This window comes from Drosophila melanogaster, chromosome 3L, assembly GCF_000001215.4.
Source record: "Drosophila melanogaster chromosome 3L".
In the NCBI taxonomy this organism is placed as follows: Eukaryota; Metazoa; Arthropoda; class Insecta; order Diptera; family Drosophilidae; genus Drosophila; species Drosophila melanogaster.
The window spans coordinates 17,809,151-17,822,863 of record NT_037436.4 but is presented as its reverse complement, the minus strand read 5'-3'; the positions used below and the strand labels follow the sequence as shown (position 1 = coordinate 17,822,863).

The 13,713-nt window shown below is 41.9% G+C and overlaps 4 protein-coding genes across 5 annotated transcripts; all 4 read left to right on the top strand.

Moving 5' to 3' along the window:
* Positions 1-29: 29 nt before the first annotated feature.
* On the top strand, positions 30-2,371 carry Ir75c (Ionotropic receptor 75c; the record flags this gene model as incomplete). Its single annotated transcript, NM_140756.3, has 6 exons — positions 30-123; positions 175-350; positions 492-830; positions 884-1,020; positions 1,086-1,692; positions 1,853-2,371. The coding sequence occupies 6 exons, from the start codon at positions 30-32 to the stop codon at positions 2,369-2,371; spliced, it is 1,872 nt and encodes a 623-aa protein (NP_649013.3).
* Positions 2,372-2,670: 299 nt separating this feature from the next.
* Ir75b (Ionotropic receptor 75b) lies at positions 2,671-4,791 on the top strand (the record flags this gene model as incomplete). Its single annotated transcript, NM_001144494.2, has 6 exons — positions 2,671-2,749; positions 2,818-2,984; positions 3,044-3,385; positions 3,441-3,577; positions 3,634-4,515; positions 4,581-4,791. The coding sequence occupies 6 exons, from the start codon at positions 2,671-2,673 to the stop codon at positions 4,789-4,791; spliced, it is 1,818 nt and encodes a 605-aa protein (NP_001137966.2).
* A 151-nt stretch (positions 4,792-4,942) lies between these two features.
* Positions 4,943-7,294, top strand: Ir75a (Ionotropic receptor 75a; the record flags this gene model as incomplete). Its single annotated transcript, NM_140755.3, has 7 exons — positions 4,943-5,039; positions 5,100-5,284; positions 5,341-5,680; positions 5,731-5,878; positions 5,929-6,541; positions 6,599-6,879; positions 6,977-7,294. The coding sequence occupies 7 exons, from the start codon at positions 4,943-4,945 to the stop codon at positions 7,200-7,202; spliced, it is 1,890 nt and encodes a 629-aa protein (NP_649012.2). The 3' UTR covers positions 7,203-7,294.
* Positions 7,295-8,744: 1,450 nt separating this feature from the next.
* Positions 8,745-13,633, top strand: Cln3. 2 transcript variants are annotated; one of them, NM_140754.2, is made up of 6 exons: positions 8,745-8,804; positions 11,865-12,078; positions 12,151-12,281; positions 12,370-12,528; positions 12,588-12,927; positions 12,985-13,633. In NM_140754.2, exons 2-6 carry the CDS (start codon positions 11,875-11,877, stop codon positions 13,417-13,419), a joined length of 1,269 nt encoding a protein of 422 aa, NP_649011.1. In that variant the 5' UTR covers positions 8,745-8,804; positions 11,865-11,874; the 3' UTR covers positions 13,420-13,633. The 2 variants fall into 2 exon arrangements, with proteins under 2 accessions (NP_649011.1, NP_001261999.1); NM_001275070.1 differs by lacking the exon at positions 8,745-8,804 and adding an exon at positions 9,973-10,068.
* The last annotated feature ends 80 nt before the right edge of the window (positions 13,634-13,713 follow it).

Sequence of the window (13,713 nt, the reverse complement as noted above, 5' to 3'; positions counted from 1 at the left end):
TCTGGTCAAAATCGAAGAAAGCCGTCAAGATGACTAGTTGGCCATTGTATCGGTTGATTGTTTTCAATCTGCTGGAAATCAATTTGAGCAATCTCATGGTATTTCACTGCTGGTCCATAAAGGGTAAGATGTGCTGCACTTTGTTTAAATGTTACTCATAATTACATATTCTAGAGGCTTTTCCTTTGGTTGAGATGCTGAATCAGAACGGCATTTTTTCGCAGTACATTGACGTGCAAAACCCTGATAACTTGGCCAACGTGCACAAGGAATACCTGGATAGCGATTTAGTCAGGTTGGGAGTCTTTTTGGATTTGGGTTGCGACAAAGCCGAATTAGTAACAAACCAGGTGGGCATTTTCAATTAATTTTTTCTTATCAATTTATTGAATATGTCAATAGCAGGTACATTACCTCAGACACTATTAACTATTAATTGTTTCTGTAAATTTAAATTTTCTTGTGTTATATATGTTTTTTTTTAAATGCAGTCCAGTCGTGCTCGCCTTTATAATCAAAATTTGCACTGGCTTCTTTACGATGAGGCAGGTAACTTTACCAAATTAACCCAACTATTTGAGGGAGCCAATTTAAGCCTCAATGCGGACGTGACTTATGTCAGTCGTGAGGATGAGGAACGATTTATCCTGCATGATGTCTATAATAAGGGAAGTCATTTGGGAGGTAAGCTCAATATCACCGTGGACCAGACTCTGCAGTGCAATCGAAGTCACTGCCAGGTAAAGGAGTATCTCAGTGAACTGCATTTGAGACCTAGACTGCAGCACCGAATGGATTTATCTAGCGTTACTTTTCGATTGGCCGCATTGGTGCGTTTTCTAAACGTAAATTGAAAGTCACTTTATTGAACACTTCCCCTCAGGTTTCTGTACTGCCAATTAATTCCAGCGAGGAGGAACTCCTCGAGTTCCTTAATAGCGACCGCGATTCGCACATGGACTCGATTTCTCGCATTGGCAATCGACTTATCATGCACACTCAGGAAATTCTAGGTTTTAAGTAAGAGATGGTTTTTATTAATATTATTTTAATAACTTCAAGCTTTTATTGTTGTTCTTATGAAGACTTCATTACATTTGGTGTGGAACTTGGAGCGTTCAGGATGCTTTTGGAGGAGCTATTGGAATGTTGACCAACGAATCGGCTGAGCTCTGTACTACCCCGTTTGTTCCCTCCTGGAATCGCCTCCATTACTTACATCCCATGACGGAGCAGGCCCAATTCCGGGCTGTCTGCATGTTTCGTACTCCACACAATGCTGGAATTAAGGCGGCCGTATTTCTGGAACCCTTCATGCCGAGCGTTTGGTTCGCCTTCGCCGGACTCCTGATCTTCGCAGGAGTGTTGCTATGGATGATCTTTCACTTGGAGCGGCATTGGATGCAGCGTTGTTTGGACTTCATCCCGTCTCTGCTCAGTAGTTGCTTGATTAGCTTTGGAGCAGCTTGTATTCAGGGATCCTATTTGATGCCCAAATCGGCAGGAGGAAGATTGGCCTTTATCGCCGTGATGCTGACCTCGTTCCTCATGTATAACTACTATACATCCATAGTGGTGTCCACTCTGCTGGGATCTCCAGTTCGCTCCAATATCAGGACTATTCAGCAGTTGGCCGACAGTTCCTTGGATGTGGGATTCGATACGGTTCCGTTTACCAAGACATATCTTGTGGTGTGTATAACCGACTCTTAAACTTCTCATAGAGCATTAATTCCATCGGGGCGGAAAATTTCTCTCTAACATATTAAAGGGATAAAACAACCTTATACCGTATCAATATTAAGATACCCATCTATACCCATCAACCTTTATATATCCGTTTAAATTGCAGTCTTCTCCGCGCCCTGATATTCGCAGTCTTTACAAACAAAAGGTGGAAAGCAAGCGGGATCCCAACAGCGTGTGGCTTTCTCCGGAGGAGGGAGTGATCCGGGTGAGGGATCAGCCGGGATTCGTGTACACATCGGAGGCCTCGTTCATGTATCACTTTGTGGAGAAGCACTATCTTCCGCGCGAGATATCCGATCTGAACGAGATTATCCTGCGGCCCGAGAGTGCCGTGTACGGAATGGTTCACCTGAACTCCACCTACCGACAGCTACTCACCCAACTACAGGTGCGAATGCTGGAGACCGGAATCACATCGAAGCAGAGCCGGTTCTTTAGCAAGACCAAGTTGCACACGTTCTCGAACAGTTTTGTGATCCAAGTGGGTATGGAATATGCAGCTCCCTTGTTTATATCCCTCCTGGTGGCCTATTTCCTGGCTCTTCTGATCCTGATCCTGGAAATCTGCTGGGCCCGTTATGCAAAGAAGAAATTTAGCACTATTATCCCCCAAAATCAGTAAATGGAAAACTTTTAATAGACTTGGTGAGTGACAAAATGTTTTCCCAATCATACAGCTCTTTAACCATTTAAATTGCCCTTCAATTGTCCCAATTTTCTTCCCACATTGACTGAGCTTGACAGTACTGTCTATACCTCTTATTGCATACCTATTAAGTTGTCACAAGTCAAGTTCAGTCATCAATAGACGTCTATGTTGATTATTTCCACCTCTGATGGCATTATGTGTGCCCTATAAAAAGCCCTGTTGCCTCATAATCAGTATCAATAATTGCCAAGTTCTTTGTTCGAGCTTTTGCTATGCTCCAATTGCACAATTTAATTTTACACAACCTTATTCACATGGCTAAATTGAGTCATGTATTAATTTTGCACTGCTGTTCAATGGACTGTAAGTGGCTGTGGTGTAGCAATTCTTTGATATTTGATTAAATTTTCCTGTTTCAGCACTTTCGCACCTGGCACTGTTGGCACAGTCTAAAAATATCTTCACTCAATTCCAACCACTACACTCGGATATTCAGCTGAACGATGACTTTCTTAATCACAATATTCTTAAGCTAGGCGTTTTCTTGGATATCAATTGCGACAAAAGTGGTACAGTTTTGGATATGGCAAGTAGAATATTGCACTTAATGACTTCAAAATGTCTCAGATAATCTAGTTCTAACAGGCCAGTGCTAAACGATTTTTTAGTCATCGATATCATTGGTTAATCTATGATAGGTCAATGAACTTTTCCGTACTAGAATCCCACTTCAAAGAGGCTCAGATTTTCGTTGATGCCGATGTTACCTATGTTACTCATGATCCTTTCTCTAAAAACTTTTTACTCTACGATGTATACAACAAGGGGCGACAATTAGGGGGAGAATTAAATATAACTGCCGATCGGGAAATTTTCTGCAATAAAACGAACTGTCGAGTTGAACGATATCTGAGTGAACTTTACACACGGAGTGCTTTGCAGCATAGAAAGTCATTTACTGGATTAACCATGAGAGCAACAGCTGTGGTATGTGAAGGCTTAAAGATTTTACACGCTATTGATTTATTGATTTTTTAAACAGGTGACCGCTTTACCACTTAATGTCTCCATAAAGGAAATCTTTGACTTTATGAACTCCAAATATCGGATTCAATTAGATACCTACGCTAGATTGGGTTACCAGGCGCGTCAGCCACTGAGGGATATGTTGGACTGCAAGTGAGTTTGCTTAAATGAAAATTAATGAGTCATAAATTAATAAAAAAAAACCGTAGGTTTAAGTACATATTTAGAGATCGGTGGTCGGATGGCAATGCAACAGGCGGCATGATTGGAGATCTCATCCTGGATAAAGCTGACCTGGCGATAGCTCCTTTCATTTATTCCTTCGATCGCGCTTTGTTTCTGCAACCCATCACGAAATTTAGTGTTTTCCGTGAAATCTGCATGTTCCGTAATCCCCGATCCGTTTCAGCGGGTCTCAGTGCCACGGAGTTCCTGCAGCCCTTCAGCGGAGGAGTTTGGTTGACATTTGCACTTTTACTCCTCCTGGCAGGCTGTCTCCTTTGGGTCACCTTCATCTTGGAGCGCCGTAAGCAGTGGAAGCCATCGCTACTCACCAGCTGCCTTCTTTCCTTCGGAGCTGGTTGCATTCAAGGGGCGTGGCTTACGCCAAGATCAATGGGTGGGAGAATGGCCTTCTTTGCCCTAATGGTGACCTCATATTTGATGTACAACTACTACACATCCATTGTGGTGTCCAAGCTACTGGGCCAGCCGATTAAGTCCAACATACGTACACTGCAACAACTGGCAGATAGCAATTTGGATGTGGGCATAGAGCCAACTGTTTATACCCGCATCTATGTGGAAACCTCCGAGGAGCCGGATGTGCGTGACCTCTACCGCAAAAAAGTGCTTGGCAGCAAGCGATCCCCGGATAAAATATGGATTCCCACAGAGGCTGGGGTTCTCTCTGTAAGGGACCAGGAAGGCTTCGTCTACATAACTGGCGTGGCAACGGGCTACGAGTTCGTGAGGAAGCACTTCCTGGCCCACCAGATCTGCGAGCTCAACGAGATTCCTCTACGCGATGCCTCCCACACCCACACAGTCCTCGCGAAGAGGTCACCCTATGCCGAACTCATCAAACTAAGGTGGGCTTAATTAATTAATTAACTTGAGCAGATCGTTACTGATACATTTTGCAACCCAATTTCAGTGAGCTGCGTATGCTGGAGACAGGAGTTCATTTCAAGCACGAGCGGTCTTGGATGGAGACAAAACTCCACTGCTACCAGCATAATCACACGGTGGCCGTGGGTCTGGAGTACGCTGCTCCGCTGTTCATCATCCTATTGGGAGCGATAATTCTCTGCATGGGCATATTGGGACTGGAGGTCATCTGGCACCGCCACTGCACTCTGCATTGAGGTGAGCAGTCCAAGGTCATTGGTAAATGACAAGCAATTTCGGCCAATTTAAAAACAAATAACGCACACTGATGACAGCCAAATTGGGGGACTTTTTCGCTATATAAAAAGGGTAGTGCAAGTGTGGAAAACCAAAGCGCAATAGTCAACAATGCAGCTGGTCCAGTTGGCCAACTTTGTTCTGGACAATCTCGTGCAGTCGCGGATTGGATTCATTGTTTTATTTCACTGCTGGCAGAGTGATGAAAGTGGGAAAGAAAGTTTTACCCGCTTCTGGTGATTGTAAACCCAATTTTCTTTTGTTCAAGGTCTTAAATTTGCTCAGCAGTTCATGAAGCCCATACATCCCATTCTCGTCTATCATCAGTTTGTTCAAATGAGAGGAGTGCTTAATTGGTCACATTTAGAACTCAGTTACATGGGTCATACACAACCAACTCTAGCGATTTACGTAGATATAAAGTGCGATCAGACTCAGGATTTATTGGAGGAGGTTTGTTTAAATACGACGGGATAAATGCATTATTTCCAGATATTATTTACTTTCAGGCTAGTCGGGAGCAGATCTATAATCAGCATTACCATTGGCTCTTGGTTGGCAACCAGTCTAAATTGGAGTTTTATGATTTATTTGGATTATTTAACATATCCATTGATGCGGATGTAAGTTATGTGAAGGAGCAGATCCAGGATAACAACGACTCGGTTGCCTATGCAGTCCATGATGTCTACAATAATGGAAAAATTATTGGGGGTCAATTGAATGTAACTGGATCCCACGAAATGTCTTGTGATCCATTCGTATGTCGCAGGACTCGACATTTAAGTTCCTTGCAGAAGCGATCTAAATACGGAAATAGAGAACAACTTACGGATGTTGTCCTGAGAGGTAAGACATTATTGCATACATAAAACATTTAAGTTCTAGCTATTTCTTAGTGGCAACGGTTGTCACCCAACGTCCACTCACCTTGTCGGATGACGAACTTATTCGCTTTTTAAGCCAGGAGAACGATACCCACATTGACTCACTAGCTAGATTCGGGTTCCACCTGACCCTCATCCTGAGAGATCTTTTACACTGCAAGTAAGTTTTATGTAAAGTGGGAATTGTAGAGTTCATATTTTTTCCTTCAGAATGAAGTTCATCTTCTCGGATAGCTGGAGTAAATCGGATGTGGTAGGTGGTTCTGTGGGTGCTGTAGTGGACCAGACTGCTGATCTTACGGCCACGCCCTCTTTGGCCACTGAAGGCAGGCTTAAGTATTTGTCTGCCATTATTGAGACGGGATTTTTTCGTTCCGTTTGCATTTTCCGGACACCCCACAATGCGGGACTCCGGGGAGATGTTTTCCTGCAGCCCTTCAGTCCGTTGGTTTGGTATCTCTTCGGCGGAGTACTTTCGTTGATTGGTGTCCTCCTGTGGATCACCTTTTATATGGAGTGCAAGCGAATGCAAAAACGATGGCGCTTGGACTACCTACCCTCTTTGCTGAGCACTTTCCTGATCAGTTTTGGAGCAGCCTGCATCCAAAGTTCGTCCTTGATTCCACGATCCGCTGGAGGCAGACTAATTTACTTCGCCCTGTTCCTGATCAGCTTTATTATGTACAACTACTACACTTCCGTAGTCGTTTCATCTCTACTAAGCTCGCCCGTCAAGTCCAAGATAAAAACGATGCGGCAGCTGGCGGAGAGTTCCCTAACCGTGGGCTTGGAGCCACTTCCCTTCACCAAGAGCTACCTAAATGTTGGTTTCATTCCATTCCTAACCATTCTTAACTGCAAAGAGCTTTTTTAATTTCAGTACTCAAGACTACCGGAAATACACTTGTTCATAAAACGCAAAATCGAATCGCAGACCCAGAATCCTGAACTCTGGTTGCCCGCTGAGCAGGGTGTTTTAAGGGTCAGGGATAATCCTGGCTATGTCTACGTGTTCGAAACCTCTTCCGGATATGCATATGTGGAGCGGTACTTTACGGCTCAAGAGATTTGCGATTTGAACGAAGTTCTATTTCGACCCGAGCAGCTATTCTACACGCACTTACATCGCAACTCCACGTACAAGGAGCTCTTCAGACTTCGGTAAGCCCTTATGCTACTCTTCCAAAAGCAAGTATAACTAAATTTTATGCTATTCAAAAACATCTTAAATGTATTAAAATCGTATGTATTATTTTAGATTCCTTAGGATCCTGGAAACTGGTGTCTACCGGAAGCAGCGCAGCTACTGGGTGCACATGAAGCTGCACTGCGTGGCCCAGAACTTCGTCATCACCGTGGGAATGGAGTACGTGGCTCCTCTGCTCCTCATGCTGATCTGCGCCGACATCCTGGTCGTGGTAATCCTGCTGGTGGAACTGGCCTGGAAGCGCTTTTTCACGCGTCATCTCACCTTTCACCCGTAGTGCTTTAAAATCGCTTTAAGCTGCTGTAACAACTATATTCTATTTGCACCCAGGAGAAAATAAAAACACTTTGCGTTAACTTTTCGCATCGCAAAATTATGCAGGGCGACGCTTTCCTCACTTCCTGTTTTCGCGCCGGAAAATTGCAGCACGGCTCGTTAAACGGAGGGATGGATAAAGGGGTTTGCAAAGGACGTGGTGGCCATGTTTCCATGCGATTTTCGTATTTGCATTAAAAACTTTTCGTGTTTGGCGGTTACTTTTTATACTCCATTTTCCCTTTTGGCAATGATTTTATTCATTCTCTTGGAGCCATTTTATTTGCATTTTCGTGCACGGCCACATTCGAATTGAAACTTTGTTCCCCAATGCCACGTGCGAATGTTAGATAACTGATTGTGAGCCTAATACGGCCTATTAGAAACAGTTAACAGTTGTGTTTTTCGCATTTCCCCGAATTTCACCGGAATCAGTAGTTTCCCTACCGCAGACATCGCATGTTGCCCCGAGATGATTTATGGTATTTTAATGATGGCGCATCGCCAGAGGCGACAAATATGGGAAGGGACGTGTCAAAGCTTTATCGAAATTGATTGTACAATAAATAAGAGTGAGTTGAGTTCGCACAAATATTATTAAATTGGGTGTAGGAGCAAATAAATGGTATTATATGGCTGCTAATCAAATACGCAGTAAATTATATATTTTTTCAAGATTTTACATTTGCCTAAGTCAAGCAAATAGTATTAAGAACTTCGTTCTTAAATGACTCCCAGTCGACCATTAAAATGCAACTGACACAACTGCTTGCCAAACAGCACTCACTGGCATTCCGGAATTCCCAAAGTATTACTATAACAAATTGCCTTAACAATTTGTCAACTCAATCTGGCTGTCAACAGGGCATCGCTTTGGCCATAGTTTATGCCATGAAAGGACTACTTTCCCTTCGCAGGGAGGACAACTTTGGAGTGACTCGAAATTGACAAGCAATTGTGAATTATTTATTATTTACAACATCGAACACGGGTGTCCCTTTTTATCCCTAGCAGCCTTAACCACTTTATTTTGCAATTTGTCAACAACATGTTCTCTTTTTTAAATGCAATGTATAGCCCTGTGGCAAGTAAAAAGTGTTCCATGCTTTGCGGCTGCGGTGTGAAATTGGTTTTGGCGGTTTCCGTACGTGCTAAATGAGCGCGAAACGGATTTAATTTAAACGGAGCTATTGTGGATGGGAAAACGATACCCGAGAAATTTATTATGACCAAACTCTTGGCCGGTACGATTATTAGACTTAAGTGTACGGGAAAAGATAAAAAGGGGGAAGCGGGCTTATGGCCATCACCTCATCAGTTTGATTACCCTTTCTGTTCCCCAGAGCCTGTCATATACGAATTGCCATTGCCAGTGATATCTTAAGATTTATATGGCCCAATGCTGCGAACGTCTTATCTGTAATTTAATCTGCTGGCCACTTAACGATAATGATAATGTCGATTGCAACTGGTCCGGCTGTAATCTAGGCCCGTATTCGACGAGTCCTCAGTAGATTTTCATTGCTCGAGCGGATTGAGTGGCAGCCGGAAATAATTCGAAAGTGTACGTACGGCTGGTGTTTGGTATTCACTCGGGGGAGTAATGTTTATTGCATTTTACGCCGGATTTATGGCCGTAGAAAGTATCTCAGGGTTCCGTTTCAAATGAAATTGTTATAAAATTAGCCAGCATTTCCAGTTGAACGGGTAAATGTGATTTGCATAGCCGAACCGTTTGTCATCGAGTTAAATGACCTCCGTTTGGTTTACTGTGTAACTTTAAAAAAAAAAAAACAAGTGAATTTATCGATACTACTTTTTAAAATCTTTCTACTAGAAAACAGGTGTTTTTGAGCTTAGGAGCACTTTTCGGATTACGCATACGCCACGTGCGCCCGTTGAAAAACAATAAACTTAGAGGGAACGACCATTAGAGCTTACTTGATATTGGGCAGCACAAATTAAAGCTAACAGCGCTATCCGCAATTAAACTGCCTAACTTAAAGTTAAGCGTAATTAAAATAGCTATGACTTATTCAATAACAGGTGCTAATTACGAAAGCTAACACAAACACGAAGTTTGAAATACCCTCCAAAATACAGTTGCTAACTTGATCGTTTTCAATACATTAATCAAGAGCTAGCACATGCGTTCAAAAGTATTGGAAAATCTTTAAGAACCCTTCGTAGTGACACAATATCTTCATAATCTAATCTATACCAGTTCGACTATCGGATTGCTTGGGATCTTTGAATGCCAAAGACCGCTAGCCGATAAGCATTTCCCACCATAAAGAATCACAAGGTTCGCAGATTTTCCCCCATCGAGAAATTCGAACATCTTATCGCTATCTTCGCACTCTTGAGAAGAAGGGGTATTCTAAACCCAATGCGAATGCACTTGCCAACTCGAAAAACGTGACGTTCGCTGACCGACCTCAACTCCCCCGCTTTTGCCGCTCGAATCAAATCGAATCAAATCGAATTGAATTGAATTAAATGATACTATATATGTAATCTGTAATGTGTGCTACCTGCTAGCGATCTACGTACGATCAACCTGCTGATCGGCACTTTGGCACTTGCTGCATCTTTTAATTGTTTTAGTTTTTATGCTGCCGCTGGCAACTCGCGTGATACCTCATACTTGGGCTCCCAGCCGCTTGGCTCCATTGTAGTCGCCGCTTGTTATTGGTTCTCGTTCCGTTGGGAGGGTTCGCACAGGTTCAGTCACTCACCGATCGCCTCGAAGCGCGAATCGTCGTCGCCGTCGTATCCAACAGTTCTCGGAACCTTAGAACTACCAAGCCGAAAAATAGTGGCAAGATGTACGGTTGTACTTTATAGTGAACAAGAGCAGTTGAAGAACCCATTAGTGCTATGAAAAGTTATAAAGTGCAATAGAAAGTTAACTCTATGTAAACATTTTTACATTTGTTGTAAATTCAACCTTTTACATATTATATTACATAAAATGCGAAATTAAATATCAAAGGCTTAAAATTTCTTATGGAAAAAAAATTATTTTATCTATTAATTTACTGATTAAAAAGTTATATTTGAAAACGAAAATCCCTTTAAGCACTCTATGCTTCAGAATTTTTTTTTCAAGATATATGCAAGATCTAGCATTCTCAATTTACCAGTGATATTTCGAAATAAATTTTGAGTATCGGGTATCATATTTTTTGATAGCAAGCAAAAGTAACTGGATAGGAAAGTGCACTGCGAATTGGGTCAACAACTTCATAACTGCGCAAATGGATCAAGTGAATCTCTTGAATGAGTCAGTGGCCAACGAAGTGCAGGACGGCTAAAAAGCATTTGCCTGGTCTCTGAATTAATTAAATTAGTTAATTTGTTATAATTATTTTACAGTTAGCGTGCCTTTTCTTTGTTGGCTAACAGGGCTCGTGCTAACTGTTGATTACATTATTTGAATTGGTTTGGCTTGTTGCAAGGTTAACTTAAATGATCTGGATAATTAAAAGCTGCCAGTCAAGGGCGCTAATGAGAATTGGGAATATATGCATTGAACGGTCTAGATTATATTATCCCATCTGTTGTCCCCATTTCCTCTTCGATCTATTATCAGTCACAAGTTCTGTCGGATGTAAACAAATCAATTCATCTGCACTTTGCACCACCGAAAACATTGCCAAAAAACTGTGATATATATACGTACATCTATATATCCGGTAAAATCGCACATATGTAGTTTATTTCCCGCTACAGCTGAATGTTATCTAAAATCTTATTTATTTAAAACCTCCAAACATTGCAAATTAGCTAGTTATATAGCATAGTTAAATGCCTGAGAAATGTGTAAAGTAATAGTAATAGGCTACTTTATTACAAATTCAAATAGTAAAATAGGAAATACGTGTGCACCTCCCGTGAAAATATCCCGCAAGGCACTTAGCTATATAAATATGAGTCTTTTAACCCGTCAAACCCTGAGTCTGAACTAAACAGCTGTCTTTTCCTACCTTCAACACAATTTGTATATTTTTAAGCATTTATTGCACGTACTTTCCATATATTTTAGCGACTTCCCCTAGTGACCATATTATGTCAAGTTCAAGACTGCTTACGCACATGCTCGGCTTGGGAAATTAAACAATTTATTTAAATTCGACTCGAGCAGTAGTATTTGCTCAGCTTAGAAGAGTGAATAGCAGTTTCTTTTAAGAGTATAAATAGCTCATAGCTGGGAAAGAGAATTCAATTAATAGTTGGCCCATTCAAAGTAAATTAAGTAAGGTGATCATGAACTAAGGGTACGGCGCTGATTTGTTTCTTGGAACAAATAAATGTTGAACTAAAGCTACTAAAAGAAACTGTTATTATAAAAACGTGATATTGATTTCGTTGCCGTTTTGAAGTCTTAAAACCACCTTCGTTCACGCTTGACCAATTAAACAATTTGCGTAAATGCTAAAGCTTTTAAAAAGAGCAACATTAATTTTTTTAGAGACAAATAAGTTGTTGATTTCTTAGGAGAAACTAGATGAGTTTAGATTAGAGATAGTAAATGGTAAAAAAAGTTATGAAGTGAATCAAATAAATTTGTTGGATTTGCACTAAAAATATTAAACAAAAGGGTTTTTTAATTTTTGTTTAGCCGGCTCAATATGACGGCAACCAAGCAGCAAGAGGCTGAGGCCGAACATGATCCCCAAGTGGTGGTCACCCCTGGAGACGCCTCTCGCAGCTCTCGCCAAGATCGGGGTCTATGGCGGGATCTTACTTCCTACTGGATCCTCGGTCTGTGCAACAACTACGGATACGTGGTGATGCTGAGTGCTGCGCACGATATTATCAAGCAGTTTAATCCGGTAATTACAATAGGATTATAGCACTTTTAATACATTTATTAATTGTTCGCCTGCATAATTTTTTCTTTTTAGAATGATGAATCGGAAGAAAGCTCGTCGGGAAGAAACTGTCACTTGGTTTCAACAGGTGCCATCTTGCTGGCAGACGTGCTGCCCTCATTATTTGTCAAGATTCTAATGCCATTCTTTCCATTTTGGGTGAAGTGAGTACTATCTACAATATTAAATAAATTTGATTTGATGCATTAAACTTGATATGATACTAACACAAAATCGCATTTTATTTATTAGTTTCCGTATAGCTCTTGCCGTGGCCTTTTCTGCAGCTGGTTTCCTCCTGGTTGGATTCGCCAATGCCGAATGGATGGCTCTTTTGGGTGTCATCATCACTTCGGCTAGCAGCGGAATAGGAGAAACCACTTTCTTGGCCTATTCTTCGCGATACAATAAGTGAGTTGTCTGGTAAAAGTACTAAACAAAATATCATTAATTCCATATGTTTTTCTTAGGAATGTGATCTCCACTTGGTCGTCCGGAACTGGTGGCGCTGGAGTTATCGGATCCTTGAGCTATGCTAGCTTGAGATCCTTAGACTTCAGTCCCAGAGATACTATGCTGATTATGCTGATCTTCCCTGCGATCGAGGCCTTTGCATTCTGGTTGCTGCTTCGTCGTCCACAAGTTGATATATTGCCGGTTACCACGGTTGAGTCCACGGAAGTCCTGATCAGCGATGAGAAGCCATTAGTTGGGTTCAAGGAAAAGCTCTTCTATATCAAGCACCTCTTCAAATATATGTTGCCCCTTTGCCTGGTTTACTTCTTCGAATACTTCATCAATCAAGGATTGGTAATTTAGCTTTCTTTAATTCATACAAAAAAACATTCATTGTCATCCATTTTTCAGTTCGAACTGGTTTACTTTGAAGATATATTCCTGGACAAGGACTCGCAGTACCGCTGGCTAAATGTGGACTATCAGATCGGAGTCTTTATCTCGCGCTCCTCTGTCAATCTCTTCCAGCTGGACAAGATCTGGCTGATGTCCATCTTCCAGTTCGTCAACGTGGTATACTTCCTCACCGAGGTTATCTGGTGGTACACGCCTAGCATCTGGATCGTGTTCGCCATCGTCCTGTGGGAGGGACTTCTGGGCGGCGGTGCTTACGTGAACACCTTCTATCGGATGTCCAAGGAGATTTCGCCGGAGCGCCAGCAGTTCGCCATGGCCATGGTGGTACAGTCGGACTCCTATGGCATTGCTCTGGCCGGATTTCTGGCCATTCCCGTGCACAACGCCATCTGTGGTCTTCCGGCCGCGGCCAGAAGCCTTGTTTGGTGATACGGATCGAGGATCAGAATCAGGATCAGATTATGCCTTTACTGTGTGCGTGTTTAGCCAAATAAGCGTGTGTGTCTGTGCATGTCCCTATAGTATTAATCACTGGATCACTGGACATCCGGTAACCAGATAGATCGTTGTATAGTTAGTATGCTGCTGTTAGACTACTCTATAAGTTTAGTTTAATAAAAAAAAAAAATAAACACTACACTGTACATTCGATTTCATTTAATTTCAACGTACCCAGATGCAAGCACTTTTCCGAAAATGTTTTCCTTGGCAAAGTTTGGCTTT